Here is a 23,815-nt window from a genome sequence, read left to right on the forward strand (position 1 = left end):
ATATGTCAGAGAATTCTTCTGAGCCCTATTTCCTACAGAAGACATTTCTACATTTATTTTTTCCCCTAATTACTTTCATTAGATGAATCACCTTATTAATTTCAGGCAAGAATGAGGATAGCTGTGTGTGTATATACCTCCTAATCTATCCATGAAAATATTTCTCATTTGATGTGAGAAATACAAATCCTCAGACACACGTTTGATTTGTACCTATTTAATGCCGTTACTGTCTTTCTGCTTTCTTCTCCCTTTCTTTTTCTCTTAAAGCATTTGTATTGCCTAGAATTACTAAAATAACCCTACAGTTAACATATCATTTACAGTATATTCCTGCTTAAATTTATATACCATACAAATGCCAGACATTTTACTGGACTTGTCAAGTCACCAATATTAAATTCTCTATAGCAAATGCTTCTGGCTATGTCTGGTTCACCAGCTGGTCTCCAGTGAATCCTCTCAAACCTCATGCATTATGTCTCATACACCTATTCCCTCATTTCTTCCAAAAAGTACCGAGCACCTAGAATGTGCCAAAAACTATCTTAGGCAGTCAATTAGAAGTCAATATGGCTCTAAATAGACATGATCCTTGCTATAAGGACCTTGAATGCTAGTGCAGAGGACAGACCAAATATGGACAATCAGCCAAATGTAATAAAAGAAATAAATGAGAGACATTTATAAAGAAGAGGTTAAAAGAGAATCACCTGGAGATAGGAATCTAGTTTAGAGAGGATATCTCTAAGTCAGTAACACTAAATATGAAGAACATTCCAGATGCAGGAAATAATATGTTAAAAGTTTAAGTGTGAAAAATTTTGGTCCACTCAAGCAATTGAAAGAAAATGACTAATAGTCACCTTTGTAAGATGAAGACCAGTATGAAATGGAGTTAGCATAATAAGAAAAGGCTGGGAGTGGCAGGGGTTATACATTATTGTAAAGGTTTACTTTTTATTGTATAGACCAGAACTGTTCAATAGAAATACAAAACAAGTGACAAATGATAGTCATTTATGTAATACATTTTATTCAAATACATTTTATTTAACTTAATATGTCCCAAATAGTATCATTATAAGATATAATAAATGTAAAATTATTTATGAAATATTTTATTATTAATATTTTTCTACTTACATCTTCAAACTTCAGTGTATATTTTACACTTACAGCACATCTCAATTTGGACTAGCCACATTTCAAGTGCTCATTTGTCATATGTGGCTAGTGGCTACCATGTTGTAATGGGATATTTTTAAGAGGTTTTAAACAAGAGAGCGATGTGATCCAAATCACATTTCAGGTTACTTTGCTGTTAATTACAGATAAGAGGGAATATAGAAAGTATGAGGGAAGATAGGAATACCAGTTAGGAGGCTGTCTTAGTTTCCTCTGGCTGCTGTAACAAAGCACTACAAATTGGCTGACTTAAAACAAATGAAATGTATTCTCTCACAGTTCTGGAGCCTAGCAGTTGGAAATCAAGGTGTCCTCAGGATTATATTCCCTCTGAATTCTTTAGGGAGGGATCCTCCATTGCCTCTTCTAGCTTCTGGTGGTTGCTTCCTGTCTTCGTCATTGCTTTTTCTTTTAGATACATCACTCTAATCTCTGCCTGTCTTAATATATCCTTCTCTTCTGCATATCTGTGTTGCTGTGTCCACATATCCCTCTTCTTATAAGGGCACCAGTTATATTGGGGTTATGATTCTAACCCAGCATAGTGTCATCTTAACTTTATTGCATCTGCAAAGATCTTATTTCCTAATATGGGCACATTCACAAGTTCTAGGTGGATAAGAATTTGGGAAGGACACTATTCAACCCAGAATAGAGGCTACTGGGGTAAAAGATAGCAGTGCCTTGTGCACACCTGGCACTTGTCAATGCTCCATTCCTCTGCTCACCCCTAGGTAGTGGGTGGTCATGGTAGTGGCAATAGATATAAAAAAAGCAGTGGTTGTGAAATAAATTTGATATGTAATTAATAGATGTTTTAAATCTATTTTAAACCACAAACATCTAGGTGATATTTCTCTTTTTGAAAATTTTAACTCATTTTTCAATTACAGTTGACATACAATATTATATTAGTTTCAGATATACAACATAGTGATTAGACATTTATACACCTTACAAAGTGATTGGTGATATTTCTCAATCCAACTTCTCTTATTCTTTTCCTGATCAGTCACTAAATACCTAGTGTTTTTAACCCAGAAAATTCATCCCCCTAGCTCCTAAAGGATCTATCTAATTCAAAGACACCTCTTTTATGTCCCTCTTTCTAAGACCTCTCTTAATTAGCTTCACCTTACTAGAAGAAATATTAGAAGAAATGGATTAGCTGTCATAAACACTAAAGAAATCAAATATATATGATATAATGTTTATATTATAATATATATATTTGTTTAATGGTATTTATATATAGTATAATGTGTTCTTTGGTTAAAAAAAAAAAACAGAACAGTAATGCTGGAATTGAAACAAAAGCATCATTCAGTTCTTGTTGAGTAAAAAAGTCCATATGCTTTTACATCTAGAATATTGCATTTGGTATCTAGATACAAGAATGATTTCAATCTTCAAAGATATAAAATCCCTAATTTACATTTTTGATTATTATTTTCTTAAATGAAGTGACATGAACTCTTTTTAAATCTAGGTATATTTTCAATTTGTATAATCTCTTACTGGATTAATTAGTTCCATAAATGTAAAATATTATGTAAATGTTATGTAATAATGTGCCCTCTTATTTCTTAAAATTACCTGCAGTGCAGCCTCAAAGTGATGAGTTGTAGAGATGTCAGACAATTTCCTAGTTTAGGTATCATATAATTAGATGAAAATATGTTATCCAGATGTTTGTTTTATTGATTTATTGTCATTTTCTCCAGAGCCGGGTTCTCTAATGCAAACATCTCTTATCTAAGCTGAGGGACAATACTGACCAGTAGAGCTATTTAAGTGTATAGCTAATACTAATACTGATTTAAATACCAATATTCATTGTCGAAATTGAGTGAAGAATGTATAGGCATTCTTTGTGTTAGTCTCCCTAGTTTTGTTATATGTTAGTAATTTTCGATAACAAAATGTAAGAAAATATTCATACATTTTAATGTCTAAGAAACTTTATGTTCTATGTGAGGAGGTTTGATTTGCTAGATCACTGTTGTGCTTGTTTATAATTCTACTGATATCTTCAGTGATATGCCCTTATTAAAGATGGGTGAAAATAATGTGGTCTCTGTGACATTGCCTTTTAATTCTGTGAACTCTGTGACATTGCCTTTTAATTCTTGGATTTGACGTTATTAAACAATCCCAATGATTTTCCCTTTAGATTTTGCTTTCTTTTTTTTTAAGTAATCTTTTATTATTGGCATTGAAGTCCATTATAAGATGATGTTCAAATTCTTTTTGATCTATTAAATTTCTAGTTTAAACTTGACTCAGAACACTTTGTGAATTTTCTTGTGTTGAATTATAATACATTTTAATATTAAAAGTTAGCTTTTCTCTTCTTTCAGAGTGTCAATCTTTCAAAACTATTTCTTTTTCCATAAACTTAACCTTTAGATCCATGATTTAAGATCTGAATTTATGGTTATACAATTTAAATAGTCTGTGTTCTTTTTACATTTTATAATATTCCTTTTTTCCTTATTCAAACCTACTCTTTGCAAAACTTTCTCTTGCAAATTTTGGATAACAACACAGGTGTTTTTTTTCTCCTTCAGCCTCAAGGTACATATGTATATAGTAGTGCTGCAATCACTATTACATATATTTTCTATATCAGGTTCTGCTAATTTTTAAGAATACATTTTCTTTTATTTAGATTCTGAAGCTAACTACTGCAAGTAGGCCTTCGTGTTCTATTTTTTCAGTTTATCTCCTTTGCATCTTGTAGATGAATTTCACTAACTTCTGTGTAGGTAATTAAAATAATAATTTAAGATAAAATGGAGTTATATCTTAGGATTACTGAATATTTTCTTTTCAGTTTGTTTTACTATGCTTAGTTTAACATGCATAAATTTTTTAAACAGCTCTAGTAGGTGATAATAGATATTAAAATCTAGGGTAAAAATAAATCATGTGGATGAATAAACTGTTAGACTTTGAAATACTGGTTTATAATTGTTTTTGTTACTCAAGAGAGTAATAATGTAAATAAATACAAAGATATTCTAGCAAGAATAAATGATTCTAACAGTTTAAGCAGAATATAGATTGTTCTGCATAAATTGATTATATCATTGCATTAAGGACTTCATGCTTATTCTAAGCACATCTGTGTTTTATTCTTAAGTGAGAAAAAAAGGGTGTGTTTTGTTTAGTGTAGGTATTGTCACTTTGTGAAAAAGGAAACTTAATGAGATATTTTATCAAGGGCATAGATTTATTTATAAAATATACTTACCAGAAGTTGAAATGTTTCAATTCTTCCCTGTTTCTCTAAGAGAGATTAGAATAAGGAATTACAATGTTTGCTTATATAAGAAGATACTAAAAGAGAGCCACATTAAATTACGTGGTAAATTGGTGGTCAAGAGTAAAGTTCAGTATACTTCAACTGTTTCTGTTCATGTTGCTTCCTTCTGATTATCTTTCTTATATTTAAGTTCAGTTGTAATTTGCCCTTTAATTGTAAAGTAATATTTTAAAATTTAAGAAAATTCTAATAGCTATTTTTGTGGTATGTTTTCTATTTGATTATCTATTATACTCTTTTTTATTATATGTTAAATTTATCAATTCCTAAATTTCCATCTAACAGAAAAGCAAGAGACCATGAATGATTATCTTCCAACAGCTATATAATCTATATTTAATTTAATTTTGTTATAGAAATTTATCATAAGCTGTCATATTTTTTTTCTACTGTTGCACTAAATAAAATTTAATTCTTAATTATGTGTACCTAAGTTTATTGGAAACTTATAATTCACTCTCTACTATTGAATGTGACATACAAGTGCATACATAATAATTAATTAAAATCTGACATTTGCTGTGAAAATGCTTGCAAAAGAGTAACAATGAATTTTGTTAGAAATGTCTGTTTATTTTTTTTAATTTCTGAAGATAACTATTCTTGACTTAGAATTTGTTTTGCTTTGATTAAACCATTGGTTAATGAAGCTGTTTGAATATTTCATTTATCTTAACTTGTCTTAGAACTCAGACCAATGGGCTAGAGTTTAATCACTCCTTTCCAACTCCTAACCTTATGATGGAAGCCCTTGAAAATAGAAATGTGAGCTGAAGCATAATGGAAGCATTTGCTATCCATTCTTCACTCTCATTTGTGCTTGGTCTCTAATTCATATACAAACATTTATAAACCTACAGATTTATAACAAAACTTACTTTTCTGATACTTATGACTCTAACCTATTTCAAAAGTAGATAAACTTTTCTAAACATCACTTCAGTGATAACAAACATATTGCTTCCTTTTCCTATTTCTACTTCTCCCTATAATTTTCCTAACCCTAGTGTAAGTCTAAATCAACACTACTTATTATGTTTCACTTTAGTTTAATTTGGAAAATGCAGCCACATTTTCACTTACCCGTTTTAAACAATTAACATTTTATTTCACTTGCATTATATTTTCCTGAATTATCTCATCTCTATTTCATTTTTGTCTGAATAGCAGCGCTAGAAATTTTGTAGTAGGGAAGTTAGGAGGTATGAAATATTAACAATACATAAAATGACTTCTGTATTTCAATAAGTTAAAATGAATTATATTTACCTAAATTACATATTTACTTTGTTAAACAACTCAGATAACTCGCAGATTTCAGGCAGAGTTGAGGGAAATAGAGAGGGATGGGTAGAGAGAGAGAGAGGAACAGAGAGAAAAGAAAGGGAAGGATAAGCTTTGTGTAATTGAAGGTCTTGGTAGTGAGGTCCTTAATGACTTCCTAGAAAAAAATGAACTAAATCACGGTTTGTTTGTTTGTTTGTTTATCATTAATATATCTTATTAAGCATTCAAAAGAAAATAAAACAATTTTTTTTTAAAGCTAGTAAAGCAAAAAGAGAGTCTAGCAGAATCACATGAACTTCTGTGGAAACTTTCTCAAGTTAAACTTTCTAAATTGTATGGGTCCCATTGAAAAAAGATGGTAATAGAAGTAAAAAGCTCAAGATGAGATGTGATCATGTGAGTACAGGACTCTCAGCTGTGCATGCTCACAGTAGACACAATACATAATAATTAAGTTCAAGATCTCCTTTTGTTTTAAGTGACACATTTAGGACTGAGAAGAAAACACCCCAGCCAGAAATCCAGTCAAATAAATAGACCCGAATTAATGCATTTACATTGGAGATCTGAAGAAGTCCTTAACTTTCTTCATGCATTACTTCCCTTGCCTAGTTACAAAATGATTGGATTAGTTTCAAATTCCTTAAAATAGAGATTCCTAAATGTGTAGATTCCAGGAGAGAATTAAGAAGGAGAAAAATAAAATAAACGAAATGGAATTCACTAGGTGGTATAATTTATTGAAAATGTTTGAGATTTTAAATGTAAATGCTCCAAAACAAGAGCAGTAAAATCCTATCATTTTAGTTTCTAAAAAACAGCTAATTAGTAACAGTATAAACATTGGGTCTTGAATTTAAGCAAATACCGCTTCTGGGCCTTTTGGTTAAGATCAAATGTAGTATCTGTTCTTATCAGTATAGCATAAGCAAATCTTGTCTCTCTAGGTTTCAACTGTAGTTCTGACTCAGTGTTTCCTGTATTAATAGAAGGCAAAGGTGGGGTTATGACCTGAAAATTAAAGCTCTGAATATATAAGCTGATATGCAAAGCACCAGCAGAACAACGTAGGCGCACAGAGAATCATGAATTGTACACTAATCAAATTTTAATAAGGGGGAATGTTAGTATGGAAGCACATGATAACCAGTAATGCATTTTTTGGTTTTTATTTGTTTTCCTTTTGCAGGAAAAAGTCCAGCATTTACAGAAGGCTTTTGCTTCAAGAGTAGATAAATCCACACAGACTGAACTTCCAGGATGTGATGTAAGTACCTATGTAAGACCATTTTTATCTTCTTTATTGATATTCAGATCTCCACAGCTTATTTACCTCTGCTACTACTGTGTCCATGCATTGATTTAATAGAATGTAATGGTGCCCCATTCATCTTTTGCTCTTAAATAATCCCCAAATACCTCTGGAACTAAAAAAGATAATTACGGACACTGACTAGCATACCAATGTCTTCTTTTTTTTAAATCAACATCTCTAATCCAGTCTTTCAAATTAATGAATTCACAGGCACATGGATGATACATATTAGAATACTAGGATAATTTATTTTTAAGAGAGTACTAATTTATTTATTAACAGTTTAATAAAGTTTGCAGTCACTAAAGCCAAGCACATCATTTTTACATACTGGGACATAAAAGGAAACACAACTTAGTAGAGAAATAAACAATAATATTTTAGCTCTCGGGCTTTAGGGCAGGCTTCAAAAAGTAATCTAATTGAAAGTTAAAATAAGATTAAAAAATAAGTTTGAATACAAGATTGCTTCTAGTAACACTGAGTGATTTTGGATGACTTCAATTCAAATACTTATCTTTAAAAAAACAGCTATGAAATTTTCATTTTGCCGAAGTTCTTGACTTTAAACTTCCTTCTGATTAAAAAAATAGAATTATCTTCTTTATCTTATATGTAACATTTGTGAGAATTCTCTCTTCTATTTAAAACATTTTTAGCACTTTTTTGACAAGTGCAAATAGAATAGATATGATATTAGTTGTTTTATGATGTTGTATAATATATGACTATTTGCATGTCCTCATTATATTACATAACATAAATATAGATATTGCTTTTCTGTTGCCTTGTCAAATAAAATATTTAATATAAAGTTATTTGTCGTTATTAGGAAATACACCAGTTTTGAATTTCAGTGCAAATTATTTTCAGATATTTATGTACAGCATTTAATTAAAAAAAAACATTAAAAGCTATGTTTTTATTGTGTATTTTCTGTTACATTTATTTTAATGTTTTTTTCTAGATATCTAAATATTCTAGATATCAATATTATGACTGTAATACTTTCTGAATACCAATGTTGTATATTATTTAAATGTCAATGTTTTATATTTAAAAAATAATTTTTATTACATTCAAAGACATGTTTCAATATTAATCTCTTTTGAAGGAGTTGCTTTTCCATTTAAATTTTTTTAATACATGTTCTTCATGTATTTAGTCTTTAGGATATAAACCCAGTATGTATTTTACAAATCACAACCTATGTATTTTTCAATCTGTAAACCAGAGAGTTGTCCAGCATATAATAAATCTTATTCCAGTGTATCAAAATCATACAATACAGGAACAACAAGCTAACTTAGAATTCTCCTACTTCGAACCCCTTAATTTTCAAATAAATTAACTGAGTTTCAGAAAGTGAAGTCATTTGTTTACTACCCCATTATCTTTGTAGAAGTCTAATCTTTTATTAAAAGTAACATATTCTTAAAAACAAGGAATATTCCATTTTACTCAGTATAAGGAAATTATGTTTGGGAGACTGAATTCTAAATATCTAAATGACTGAATATAAATCTAGAATGTAAGAGATCTGTAGCACAATTAGGACTGCTTGTAAGAAATACTTGCTAAGAAATGAATGGTACCTGTGAGGGGATAACTAAGCCGTAACTACTAGCAGCCTCTTATGTATTTGTCTATCTATGCCTTATAATTTTCTTGTTGCCACAAAAATTTCTTATACTAGTGCTATTTAGTTTTCTAAACATGTAAATAAAAATTAAAAATAAAGCCATGAACATTGTTAATTCTTATTATTAAATCTCCATTAATTTCTAGCTTTTCATATCTGACAGTGAGAGCTTAGTGTATTTTACTGGATTGAATTGAGATTAAAGAATAATTTTTTGGTAGTGAGTCCTTAAAGAATCTCCTTGTAGAAATGTCTGTTATGATTTCAGTAGTCATTAACACAGAATAATAATCTTTTCTAAAGATTTCAAGTTTCACATTTCTCGGTGGGCGAGATATATCCTAGGACATAATAATCAGAATCAGCAAATTAATTACCAAAGATATGCATACAGAGCCTTATACCAGTAACTAGATGTTACTGTAGCAATAAACTTTAGAACATTTTGTATAGAAAATCCTGGAGAGAATATTTTAAATAAACAAATTAGAAATAAGTAAAGCATTTTAAATGTGATGAATTGTGTGACTATTTGGAATATATGATTCATCAATAGTGTAATTTTCCCTGACTGGGATATATTTTCTGTATTTTTCAATATCTATTTATAAATAATTTTTCAAATTTTCATGTGCAATAAAAATCATTTGTCTTTTAATTTATAATATTTGTTCACATTTTCCTCAGGAAATATAGTTTGACATTATTTTAATTTTTCACAAATGTGATATGTATACCCACATAGAATACTATATTTATAATTTGCAATATTTGTCAGAAAAGAATATGAAAAATCTTATAGATATCTTGCATATTATGGATGATTCTTTTACTCGCTTGCTTTCTTCCTAAAGCTGCCAAATATTAGCCACAAATTGTTGTTTATGGATCATTATGAATAACGTTTCAGTGATATGAATGTCAGACTATAAGAGACTACAAGTATCCATTAATGTAATTTACTTGGGAAGATAGCTGTTGCCACACACTTGTCTTAGGATGAGAAATAAAATCCCCATAAGATATTAATTATATGAAAACTATTAAAAGAAATTATAAAAATCTACAGTGAATAAATTCAAAGGTTTTTACAATAAACTATTCTGCAACAGATTTATCAGGAGGCTTGAAACTGATGTTAGTGTACAATGAGCTCTGATTTGTAATGCACATAGCAAGAATTATTTAAAAATAAATTCAGTGTCTCAGCAAAGCCTATAAACAAAATAGTTCTTGTGACGAAGGAGATTATTAAATAAATGATGAATGTGTCTTAAATAATCAATGCCAATTTAAACTCTTTCACCTTCCTCTGTCTGTACAGGCTTAGTTTATTGAAAGATCAAAGAATAGTTTCTTAGGTGTCACTCGTGTTGTAGAAGATGAACAGTATAGAAGATGAATAGATGTAGTCGAGTAGCCGATTAGAAGATTACGTTAAGAGGTAGATTCCTCTGATTACATCAGCTATGTTACTAGATGTTTCAACATAGCACATATGATGTCTGTAAATATTTTATAGCTTGAACAACTGCAAATAACATTTTGGTTAAAAAACCAAAATGCTGCAGTGAAGATTTTATATTCTAACACTGAGAAAATTCTGATACTTTTATTAATCTGACATCTTCATAGATAGCTTTTTCTTTAACTTCCTTTTGATGTTCTACAAAAGATTGGCTTTTTAAATGTGGCTGATTGACTTTAAATATAAATTTTCTTTTCAACTAGTGCCTGAACTAGACTCAGGATAGTCATAGGGTCTCTAAGTTGCTCTTTTAGGCAAAAGTACTAAAGTTTCATAAGGGTTCTTTTCATTAGCATGTGTTTTTTATTTACATGTAATAAAAAATGTTTATTAGTCTTGAACTTGCAAAATTTTGTTCATATTTTCTTTGAGTTTTGAAATTATTGGGTATTTCATCAAATATTCAATTATTAGTAATCACTATTAGTTTAAATGTCATTGGTGGTTTTAATTTGCCTATTTAAAATGGATTGAATTGTGGCATCACACAGACTTTGTCTCAATCACATATGAGTAAAGCATAAATCAGTTTGGAAATGTATGCTCATACCACTGTGTGGTTTTCAAATATTTTAGCACATTTTCCAAATGGTGCGATTTGCTTTATAAGTGCAGTTTTCTACTTATATGCTAAGAAAAGAAATAGTAATACCAGCTGTATTATGAATACATATTTTTTTAAAACTTAATTCAATTATCTGTGTATTCTCACTTTATGTTACTTTTCTTAGATTCTATTTTGGACGTCCTTCTGGCACAGTTAGCGGTGTGCAGGGAGTTCTAGCAAATATAAAAATAATTCATCATGTTAAATAACAAGAATGATTAGTTTTTACTGTAATTTTTTTATTATTAGACAAAGCAGAAGAGTATTTTCTGTTATTAATATATTATGTCAGCCTATGAATTAAGCCCGATTCTAAAAATTGAATAACTTATCAATTAGGATCTCTCACCCACCTGCTAATCAACTATAGTTTTCAATTAAAGCTTTCTATTTAAGATCCATTCATTGCTGATCATCTTTCTTAAAATCAGTACTTCTCCTGATTGTGCAACAACATGCCCCAGCATTTAGTATATGAGCGTATCCCCCCACATACTTTACTTATATTTACTTATCTCTCAGGTATTTTGGTTTATTTTTTACAAATTAAAAAATCTGAATTAAAAATTAAATGATATATTGCAGGTTTTCTTTTGACTACAGTTTTTCATATATTGAGGATAAGTTTCAGACAAGAACATTGATTAAAAACACAGGAAACATGATAATTTGCCACAAGTATTTATTAACATGTAATGGAGGAGTTGCAGCTTATCCAGTGGTGTAGCTCTAAGGATATCACTTTTGAAAATTCCTACATGCATTCAATTACTAAGTGCCCCTGAAAGCCAGGCCTTGTTCTAGATACTTGGGATACATCCTTTAATCAAACAACCCATATTCCTTCAGAGAGCTTGCATTTTGTATGGGGAAATTTATAAAAACAGTAAATATAATAAGTAAAATATATAGTACATTGAAGGTGCTAAGTGCAGTGTGAAAAGTTAAAATAGCACAGGGAAAGGATAAGTGTGAATATAGGGGTGGAGGTTACGGGTATGACCAGAACTTTTAAACAAGGTAATCTGGACAGGTCTGAGGGTGAGGTCTGATGTGGGACTTGAAGGAGGTGAAGTGAGAATCACTTTTAGTCAGAACTCCTTTTGTAATATGTGCTTCATTTAGAGGTCATGCAGTATGGAAAAAATGCATTCTGTACCATTAAATCCTAGAATCAAACCCAGTGCATAAGAGACTTCACACCAAGGGAACACAGACTACCTGAGGGAACAGCCAACTCAGCCTTCACAGAGTATATTCACTTAGTGTAAGCACTGAGAAGAGAGCTGGGTACAATCAACCATGCTATGCAAATTATGTTTGCTTTTTCTCTCTCTTTTAGCATGTACTCTCTCTATCCCCTTCTTCCAGCACAGGCAGAATCAAATTTATATACTTTAGGTGTATGACTAGGCTTTATTGTATATTAGCACATCTCCTTTATCAGAGGTTAGCCAGTAAAGGAAACATATAGAAAGCACTCAGTAAGTACTTGATGAAAAATAAATGAATAGATTAATTAAGAGACTCTAATATTTTTATAATACTAAAAATCTATAACAAATTAATATGTATTATTTTACTTTATTCACACAAAAAAACCCACAGAAGTGTATATTGTTATCCTGTATTATTATTTTATAATACTTTGTCATATCTAACATATTTTGAAATGACTGCTTTGTACCTTTTAGAACAAAGCGTTAAGTTCAAATCAACCTAACCAGTGATTTTAAAATATAAGTGCCAACATGCAGTTGTTTTTATAGTATTGCATTGACTGCTTCTTTATAAAATCCTGAATCTTTATCTAGGAGCCATATCATTCCTGAAATGCCTCCAGGTCTTTAATTCAGCTCTGGCTACAAAGAATTAGGTAATTGATAATTCTTTTGTTGAGAGAATTTGTGGTTGAAATCCTCATGGGAGAAAAGGCAAGTCTAGGTGTTAACTATAAAAGTTCTTTTAATTATAAAAATATTCATTAAAATAAAAGACAAAAGAATTCACAAGTATTTTATATAGTTTAAATTATGTAGAGGAAAAATAACTTTCCCCCTACCTTTATAGGTTTGTGGCTGAGAATGCCCTATAATAAAAGACAGCTTAATGGAGAAAAACAGAAGTTTAGTAACATGTATACCTCCCACATACATGGGAGATGCCCAGGAAAACTGAGTTACTCCCCGAAACGGCCCAAGCCACCACCTTAAATACCATTTCCAACTAAAGACAAAGAAAGATGTTGAGAAATGGGGAAGATGGGAGGCCAGTGTTACTGAACTAAAGGGGGTTCGTTTGCCTTTTTGCCTCAAAGCCAAATGAGATACAAACAGCAAAGAAAGGTTTTATTTAAAGAAAGGACACCAAGCCCAGAGATACAGGTAAGCTAGCACTCAAAGACGTAGCTCCCTGATGTCCTCTAGAAGATAGATTATATGGGGGAAAATTCATTAGTCATGGTAACTTAGAGAGTTAGGGTCATGGACTCTACTGATTGGCCAAGGCCCTGTTGTCAGTCATGGCATTGCATTTTGCCTTTACTGATCTGGAGCTGAAACACAACTGAGGTCAAGATGTTATCTTTAGTTTGACTGAAACTCTGTTTCTGTAGTCAACAGACCTGAGGCTTTTTTTCCTAAGACTGTTTGATGCTGACCAGAATCTGATGTCCTACGGGCTTGATGTGCAACATGTGCAAAGTTGGAAGGATGAGGAAAGAAAACAATGTTATTAGGCTAGACAAGGCCAGTTTGAATCAAGTAGAAAGAAAAAAGAAAAAAGTCATTGTAAAGAAGTGAAGTTTTTGCATGATTACACCAGTATAGGAGGTTACCAGTAAAAGTACAATAAACAAGTTTACAGTTTTGCAGATTTAAATGGGTACCTCCTCCACTGATGAGTTTCTAAAGATTACATCATCCTTCACTTTCTGGTACTAAGAGGGAGACACCCTTAAAAATAAAGATTTTCCTTATAAGTGTAAATGTCTCTTACAAAAGATAAATTTTACTGTTTTCAGAGCTATTTCTTATGTCTTCACTTTCTTAAAAATAACCTGCTCAGGATAATATTTGTGCTAAAAAAGCATATTTGAGGGTGGCAAGCTTGTTTCACTAGCTTGTACCTTCTGCAAATAAAAGTTCTGTTAGTGATTTTAGGGGGAAAAAGACATTACAATAATAGATAATTAGTGTGTTAAAAAACAAAATTCATTCGAGTAAACTTGAAGATCTAATTGGCTTTATTAAGTGTTTCATGAATCCTAGGGCAATCCATCTAGCAACTAGAAGAGTGCTCCAAGGGGTTTTATAAATGGAAGGTTTTTATAGGAGGAAAGGTGGGGCAAGGGAGCTCATAACAAGGGAAAAAGGATTATTTTTAGACTTGGGCATCATCTTTTGAGAGGAAAGGAGCAGCAAAGATTTTTTATCATGCAGATTGCCTCTTTCTGTGGGGTATAGAGAGGTCCCACATGACCAATTACCTCATCAGCATTGATCAGAAAATTCCAGACTGGTTGATTAGGGTTATGTTCTTGGGAGAGGTTGCAATACCAATTAGGTGAGGTATTAAATCTAGGTTTAGTGTCACGGGCTTTAGCACAAGTGACACATTTGGGGCCTGTGCTGTTCTCTTTAACAAGTGTTTTAAAATAAAGTGTAAAGTGTTTTCAGAAACACTGTAAACAGCTAAAGGAAAAAAAGTTTCATAAATGTTTGGCTTCATACCAAATAGGCAAAGAAGTGGAAATTTTCATGATATTGCATTACAGAAAGTTTCCTAAAAAGAGCCACATGTATAACATTTACCTCATGCTCTATAAAGTAAAAATACCAGGAAATGATACTTTTATATGACACCACATTGTTAAGATGTTAATTGATATTTGAAATTTATAAGGCTGAGTTACTATAGAGAAAATTTATACCAAAAGAGCTTAATTTGCAGTTGAGACTACTTAGAAGAGTCAAAGTTCTTTACATATCAATTTCTTCAGATTTGTCATTATTCTGTAGATATTTTTTATAATTTTAAGATTTGGATTTAATCCATCAAATTAGAGGAAAATTTGTTTCAGATAAAGTACTTTTCAAGAAGAAAAGTACTATAAAGTGGTTTATCATTTTCTTGCATTGCATTAAGTATAACCTAAAAAATTGATGAATTGTTTATTTTTTAAGCCTAAGAAAAGACTAATGTAGAACTGGAAGTATAGTGTTTTTCAACTTTTAAGATTATAAGAAACACTTAATATTGTTCCAAAAATGTTACTTAGAAGTCTTTTTTAATTTATGGGAAAGTTGCTACAAACCCTAATTGAATCTGAAAGGATTAACTTTTCTACTTTCAGGAAATATCATTAATGACTCACTCTTTGTGTCTTAAGCAATATGAAAGTAAAAGAAACTCAATGTAAATCATAAAAATATACAAAAATTACTTGTGAGTATATGTTATTTTCTGCTCTTTTAAAAATTTTTTACTCCATCTTGATTTGTTAGTATATCAGAATAAACATGTAAACACCAAATCATTATATATGTATTACATGTACATAAACATATATTTACATATACTTTTGGCATTTCAAATATAATGAAAATTACTTTACTGTAATATTAATAAATTTTTACTTCATAATTTCAGTGACTAGATATCATTCAATCATGTGAACATTTAAACTTTACATTAAATATATATATGTGTGTATATTTTTTTTAAAGAACAGTATCACCATATGGCATAAATTTCTATAGAGGGGAATTTTGAAAAATGTAACAAAATTATATATATATATTTTTTCCTCCACCCAGCAATGCTATCCCTAAAAGTCTACCCTAAATATACAGATTCATATATACAAAATAGCATCTCCATAAGGTTTTCCTTTAAGCACCTTATTTGTAATTTGTTGGAAAATAACACATATGTCCAATGGAGGGGAATCTGTTTTGTAATGGCTCCTAGTCACAAAATGGAGGGCTGTAAAGGCAAAAAAGAGGGGAGGGCGAACATCATTATTCTGATATGGTATAACTTCTATACTATGTTAATAAATGAAACAATCAAGATATGAAGCAGTTGCAATATTTTCTGTGTGAACAGGTAACAAAAATCAGAATAATAAAAATATTTACCCGTAGGGAGAGCAAGAGAGAAATTTAGATCACTGTAGAAGACATGACAATAAAATGAAATATTTTGAATATATATTTAAATATACTTTTCATGAAAAAAGAAAACTAAAAGATTAAAATCTTCTTGAAATAGATAAACTTAATTGTACATCAAACTAATATCACCACAGGAAAATATATTTTTGAAAAATTAATTTGGAACACTTTCTCTGGTCATCTTTAGTTGGCCATAGTCTAAGGAAAAAGAGAACTGCAGAAAACTCTAAAATTTGACTCAGTAGTAAAATTATATTGCTACTGTTAAAATAATTTTGAAGCTATTTATGTATATTGTAAGTTTCAACTAATAATTAAATTGAACTTTAGTAAAACTCAAGGTTCCAAGATGAGAGAAAAGAAATTTAATCATGAAAATAAAAAAAAAGTTGAAGGGAAAGAACCCTATAATATATTTAAATAGAAGCTACCAGCATGAAGTCATATTTACTAAAGAATATTTTTTAACTATGCCCACTGAAAGAGTATAAATCAATAGTCAGAAACATTTAACCTGAAATGATTTAAGCTTATAGACCTAACTTTCAGTATACAACACACAAGAGGTCGATGGATATGTAAAACAATACCATGAGTCAATCAGACAGATTCCAAATGTACAGTATTCTGAGACAACTGATACGTACTCTTAAAGAAGGAAAGTGCCATTAAAAATTGGGAATTATCTTAATTAAACAAACTAAAGAGACATAAATGACAACAAAATCTGTGGTGTGTGTGTGTGTGTGGCAGGTGTAAAGTGTGTGTGTGTGTGTGTAGAGAGAGAAAAAAGAAACATAGAAAAACAACTATGGCAACTCTTAATTACTGAGTCTAGGTAGTAGCTATGCAGGTGTTAATGGTACCAGTTTTTCTATTTTTAGGTGTGCTTAGAAGGATATTTGAGGAAATTTGAACAAAGATAGCTATTAGATAAAGTGAAAATATATTGATATGGAAAGATAAATGTCCTTACCTGGGCAGGAAAGCAAGTACAGTAACTTAAAAAATGTACTGTATGGTCTCATTTTAGTAAGGAAAAAATGTGAAAATAAATACACAAAAGTTGATGTGACCACCTCTGGTTGTTAGAAATAAATTATTTTATATCCATATTTCTACTTATCTCTTTTTATCACATTTTGCATTGAACATATGTGCCTTTATAGTAATACATTTGTAATTTCAGTGTAGAAATATATTATTTTAAAAAAGCAAACTCCCTAGCACTGCCATAATGATATGAAATTATGTTTGTACATTGTATTTAATTTCAAGTATTACTTTTACGCAAAATAAAATAACTTGGAAATTTTTGAGGAAACAATTAAAACGCTTCTAAAGTATTATTTAAAGTAAATATTTAGTATTGGAGTTTTTTTTTCTAATTTGACAATATATTGAATGCATTATGTTTAAAGCCCAAGATTACCTGTTTTGTAACTGATTTACAATATCGCCATAGTGGTTAATCATAAAGAGAATTGTGGTTTTTTTTTTAATTATTGCTGTCTTCTACAGAGTAGTCATAGGGAATCATTTATTCTCATTAGCTGAACTTTAATATTTCCTTGCAGTCCTCTTCGTGTTCTGCTAGCTAAAAATGACAAAAAAGTATTGGGGTTTTTTTTGTCCTCACTGTATGACAAGTACTAGAATATTATAAATTATTATGGCAAGAGAAATGTTAGTATCATATACTTTAGTGATATTTGTGTCTCTGAACATATTCAACTTATTATATTTTCCTCTTTATTTTACTAACATATTTTAAAATATTATAAAGTGGAGCTAGATTAGAGTTTTATTAAAAATTTGAATGTCAGAAGGCTTAAGATACACTTGTCACATGACAAAGAAAATACAATTTAATAATGGGTTTAATGTCCTTTATTCAAGGGAAAACAATCCATGGGTTGTGGGATGCAGTAACTCACAAGCAGTGAAAACACTCTTCCTGGGGGGATTTTGGACAAGAGCAAGTTTTACAGAGTATTAGAAGCAGCAATACAGAATGGGCCATGATTGGCTAGGTGTTCGAGGATTTCCTGGTGAGGAAAGGTAGCTATACAGGTCCCGTCTTCTAGGGTAAGTGAGCTAGCTAAAGCTGAGTTGGAGGATGGTGGTCAGTGTATGTAATGAGGTATTTCCCTGTAAGGGTGGGCTGACTTAGGTTTAGATTTAAGAAGTGAGTCTGGCCACTAGAGTAACTTCCATTTTGTGGGTTCCAATATACAAATTTCCTTTATCAGTTGCCTCCTTCTGATCAATACTCTTAATTTTACTGAGAGTTGTACTTAGAGTATTGATCGAAATTTAAGGCATTAGTGCTCTTTATTTTGGAGTCAGGCTCTATCTCAAACTGGAAATCATGGATTAAGATATTGAGGTCTCTGCCTGAGTTGACTCTTTTCTTCATCTCATTTTTGGCATTCTAGGTAAAGAGAGATTATTTGTCTGGTTTCCAGCAGCTACATGTATGCAGCGTACCTTATAGAATGACTATAAGGAGGATAATACCCAACATTTGTAGGGCATTCCAAAGCCGTGGTCCCCACGTTTCAAACCAAAATCAAATTGAAAAGACTCCACTGTAAAAGTAACTTTCTCAAGCCAAATGGCTTATTCTGTGATTCTGATTCTCAACTTCCTCAGAAGTGTTAATCCAAGTGTCGCAAGTGGTGTTGGCCACAGCACAGACACCTCCTTGCTCAGCGATAAATAGTCAAGGGCTGTTCTATCATCAAGAACTTCTTTGGTCACAGAATCTAGAGATTTTAGGGGGGCAGCTATTACTTTAGCAGCAGATTCTGTGTTATCTTCAAGAGTTAAGGAGAGATTCATAATCATAACCTTATTTGCACTTACATCTAGACGAGGGAGTAGGGACCTACCAAAGGAATTGATTTTGGAATCATGAATGCCTCTTGGTAGTTCCTGTTTGGTTCAATAATTCAAATTGAGAGGAGTTGACCACTGAGAAGTCTGTTTGATTATGAAAAGTTAGGGATACAGTTAGATAGTGAAAATGGCACTCTCTGGTTAAGCACCAGCCATCCAGGCATTCATAGGCCCAAAAAGAATGTTTTTCCTAAAACTGCTACAAACGAAAATAAACCCTTCTGGAGAATACTCTTCTCCCATTAAAGTAATGTCATTAATGGATTTATTTGCTTAGAATTTTTCATTTTCCCAATTAAGCATGATGGAGCAGTTAGATTTTCATCTAGTTTGGGAAGATAATTTTCTAAAATAAAAATTCTAAACTCTGCAGAAGTGGGCACTTATGGAAAAATTTGCAGTTCTATGTGCAGTTTGTTGTTGGATAATCATAAGAATGAGGTGGTGAGCATGTATTGATGTTTTTAAAAGTATTCCTGTCTGTCTGAGCTCGTGCAGTTATAACAAGAGAAGTTAAAGCAAAGCATGAGAAGTTCTAACTTTAAAAGTTGGATTTTGTAAGTAACTCCTAAGGGAAGTTGATTGTAGTTTATGGTGACAATGGGGATGGAAGAAAAAGGGACACAGGGAACACCAATATGTATGTTACATCATGGACAGATCAGAGTTTTTTGATGACCAGTCCTATAGTCTGAAAAGTTAACTCCTTCAACAGTGTTCTGGGAGATACAGATGACAGTGTTCTTTCTGGGCCAATGACAAAGAAAAGGAGAAAAAGGACTTTATGCTTGAAGTTAAAGAAGTTATGATCTGGTACCTTGGGTGGAAGTCGTCTACTTCATGTAATCTGGAGTTGAAGGCCAGTGGTGGGAGTCCAAGTCTATCTTCAGCGGAGAAATATAGATCAAGAGTCCAATGCCCTGAAACTTGGCTGCCATGCTGGTGGTGAGGAGCACTTGATAGGGTCGCTTTCACTGAGGGGCAAAAGCGGACTTTTTTTTAACGTCTGTTCCCAAAGACTTGAGTTCTAGTTTGTAAGGAGGAAAGCTCATGGAATATAGATTAGGAAAGCCTTCTTTAAGCTGTTGGAAATATGCTTTGGAATAATACATAAGAGATCTGAAATACTGTGCTATGTCAGGGTATATCAGAATAGTGTCAATATGAGGTTTGACCATAAGAGACATGGGTCTTCCTGTGACAATTTCCTAAGGAGTTAATTTGTGAGTTCCATATGGTGTGCTTTGTAGAGTAAATAGAGCTAAAGGTAAATTGTCAGGCCATGGCAGTTCTATGGATTCTGAAAACTTTGATAGTTAAGTTTGAGAATGCCATTGGTTATTGTTTTTTTTTCAACTTTTCTTGGTGATTGAGAACGGCAGGGGCAGTGACGATGCTGTGGGGCGTGCGCATCTTGTTGAGGGCCTGCATAATTTGGTGAAATAACCCCTTAGTTGCTGAAAATTTCTCTAGGTATATCACAAGGTGGGGTAACATTTTCTACAAGTTTTTTTCCTTTCAATAGTAAGCGTATTGGCCTTTCTACAGGGAAAGACCTCAACCCATCCAGAAAATAAGTGAACAATGACTAATGCATACTGATAACCTTGTGCCAGAGCGAATGAATAAAATCCATTTGCAAATGTTCAAGTGGTCTCATCAGGGGCAGAGTTATTCTTCCTGAAACTTAGATGGTTTCACCAGGATTATGAGTTTGACAGGTCTTGCACCAGTTAAAAACTGTAGATGTAGCCTTAATGGCAATTTTCCCACCAATATGGTCCCTTACTTTGGGTGATTTTTTTCTGCCCCTTGGTGTGTCATGGAATGTCAGGTGTGGAGTTAGGGGCATCTTGAGGAAATCTGGGAGAACCAGGCAGGCTTCCTGACCTTCTAGAGCTTGAAGGACTCATTGAATTTACAACCCTTTGATTTTCAGTTTTGCTGTTCCCTAGAGGGAAAGTACTTCGTTGTGAAATGATGACCTGTGATGTGTGAAGTTGAGTTAGGAAATTAATGGGCCTTTGAGCCATGCAGTGGATTTCATCAATCTCTGGATGCAGTAGATTTGGCCTGAAAATCTTCCAGTGGATTTCCCTGGTACTTGGACTCAATACTCTTAGTGCGAACCTCAATCTTAATTACAGTGAGCTTAGAAGGGAGTAGAATGGCAGGCAGAAAGTCTTCTACTTGTACCCCGATTTTAATAGGAGTCCTGCTTGAAATTAGCCTTTTTGTTTTCATAACATTCCAAAACCACGCCAAAGGCATAGAGGCTGTCAGTGTAAATGTTAACTGATTTTTCTTGAATGAGTATGCACGCTCTGGTCAAGGCAAGTAATTCCTCCTGTTGTGCTGAATTGCATTGTAAGAGAAGTCTGCATTCAATTAACTCATATTCAATAATGACTTACTGAATATTTTAATATTTTCCCTGTTTGTTTTCTATATAGGATCCATCCACATATTGAATTAAATATGGGTTATGTGGGAATATATGCTTTAAATGTAGACGTGCAGTAACTAATTAGAAAATAACTCTCACGATGATGCTCTTCTCCCTTACCTGATAAGAGAAATAAGGTAGCAGGATTAAAGTTATATTTAAGATATATATTAGATGGAGATAAAAGTAGTTGATCATAAGTTATGAGTCTACTTGAGGAAAGATGTTCAGTTACAGCCAAGTTTAGAAGACTCTGAAAAACATGAGGTGTTTGGAGATGAACATCGTTTCCTATGGTCAGATCTGCTGAGACTTCTACTAATTTAGCTGCAGCTGCAACACACTTAAGGCACTTTGGGTAAGCTCTAGCTAGCGAGTCTAACTGAATTCTATAATATTCAATAAGTATCATTCTTCCACTTTGGTCTTGAATTAGAATTCCTAAATCCTGATTATTCCACTCATGGACAAATAAGGTAAAACATTTGTCAGAGTTGGTAGGGCCAATCCTGGAGGATTTTGGAGGGCTGTCTTAAGTTCAGTAAATGCTTAGTCATGCTTGTCTTTGTAGCAGTTCCAGTGCTGAGGTTTTGGTGAGTGCATGAAAGGGGGAAACTGCCAAGGAAAAATTAGAAACTCAAAGCTGGCAATATCCTGCCAGGCCTAAAAGCCCTCTATATTGTTTTTTTTTGTGGTAGGTTTTAGAAAATTTTGTATTAATTGTATATGCTTTGGAGAAAGTGAAATCCGCTGAACTCTTAAGTCATGTCTTAAATAGTGAACAACCTATTTGCAAAACTGACGGTTTTCCTTTGAGGCCGTGTGACCTTTGTTTGCCAACTGTTGAAGTAAATATATAGAATTTAATTTAGAGACTTCCTAAGTAGGAGAACATAGCGATAGATCACTCACATTTTGTAACAATGAGGGCCCCTGTGGGAATTATAGGGTGCTTAGATCTTAATACAGGGCTTGAGAAAATAGGTGAGTACGTCAGTAAATCCCTGAGGCATTATGGTCTGGGTATATTGCCTGTTGTTCCATATAAGGGCAAATAAATACTGGCTATTTGGAACCACAGGAATGCTAGAGAAAGATGAATGAACATACGTTTACTATAATGAGTCATTTAGGATATGGTGGGACCTGTGATAATAAGGCGTTTAGATTGGGTCCCCCAGAAAATGAGGAATTGCAATTCTATTTATCTCCCTTAAATCTTAGGCGAGTCGTCACCCTTGCCCTTTGGGCTTCTTAATTGATAAAAATGAGAGTGCTTTAACATCTGGCTTGGGATGAAAACATTGTTATGAAGAGAGAGTAAGCTCAGGTCTCTCCTCTGGGTCTCTGGGAGGAGAAGAACATTCTTTGCAGTCCAGCCCTTTGCCTCCCAGACCAGAAAAATCAGGAAAAAGATTATCCTTTTAGTTCATTCAGTGTACCCACTTTTGAACACCTGTCCTGAATCCTGGATCTCCCCAAATTCTTCCATGGCTCATCCTCAGGAAAATCGACTTTGCAATTTAGAACTCTTCCATTAAAAAAAAAAAAAAACAAGGGCTGATACAAGGGGCAGATAACCTTTGGGAAATTAAAAAATTGACAGTGGGGGTGAGTCCTTGCATAGCTTCTAGTTTTAATGTATATTGAGGCAATTGAGGTAAAAGTTTGATAGAGTCTCTTTCAATTTTTATGAGTTCAGCACTCTTGGTTATTCCAATGTTTGATAATGAAGTTGCCCAAAAAGTCTGGGGAACTTCAGACAACTCCAGAGTCTCAAAGGATGACTCATCTTCAGTGTTATCTAGAATAAATTATAGGGCATATAATAATTCTGATTCAGATTGGTCAGGGAATTCAAGGGGTATTTCTCTATTGGTAGTAAAATTTGTGCCCTTATAATTTAGATAAAAGGTCTTGACTGATTAAATTCAAAGAGATTGAATAATAAAGAAGAAAAGTATGATTGTCCTTGGGTCATCTGGTTTTGATGCGTAGTCTCTTTGTATCTTTGAAACGCCCACTATTTTATATTGTTTTTCACTTGGAGGGCTGGTTGTTTTAAAAATATGGGGCTTAACATAGGTAAGGTCACTCCAGTATCTACTAAAGCTATATACGTTTCTTCATTTATTTTTATTAGAATTTCACTGTATTCACTTAGAGGAGCTATAGGAACCAGCTTTTGTATATTTCTCTAGGAGCCACATCTTTGAGGTGGTCTGGAAGTATGAAAGATGGTCTCAGCATGTGTTTTCTTTGGGGACAGTTCCTTTTCCAGTATCCTGTCTGTTCAGAGATGTGACATGGGCTTGTATAGGTCAGGCCTTTTGAATTTAAAATGATAAGATGACTTGTTTGTTAACTGAAACCCTTGAAATTGTTGGATCTGGAGG

At 32.4% G+C, this 23,815-nt stretch overlaps 1 protein-coding gene and 1 pseudogene across 2 annotated transcripts in view; both read left to right on the forward strand.

Annotated features, from left to right (window-relative positions):
- Positions 1-23,815, forward strand: part of CCSER1 (coiled-coil serine rich protein 1) — a 1,118,997-nt gene that overhangs the window by 601,267 nt on the left and 493,915 nt on the right. For both annotated transcript variants that reach the window (XM_039845718.1, XM_039845719.1), the window contains exon 9: positions 6,993-7,070. In XM_039845718.1, coding sequence (XP_039701652.1) covers positions 6,993-7,070 — 78 coding nt within the window. The remainder of the gene's footprint in view (positions 1-6,992; positions 7,071-23,815) is intronic.
- On the forward strand, positions 6,670-6,779 carry LOC120588682 (uncharacterized; annotated as a pseudogene).

Source organism: Pteropus medius, unplaced genomic scaffold, assembly GCF_902729225.1.
Source record: "Pteropus medius unplaced genomic scaffold, Ma_sr-lr_union100, whole genome shotgun sequence".
NCBI classification, from domain to species: Eukaryota; Metazoa; Chordata; class Mammalia; order Chiroptera; family Pteropodidae; genus Pteropus; species Pteropus medius.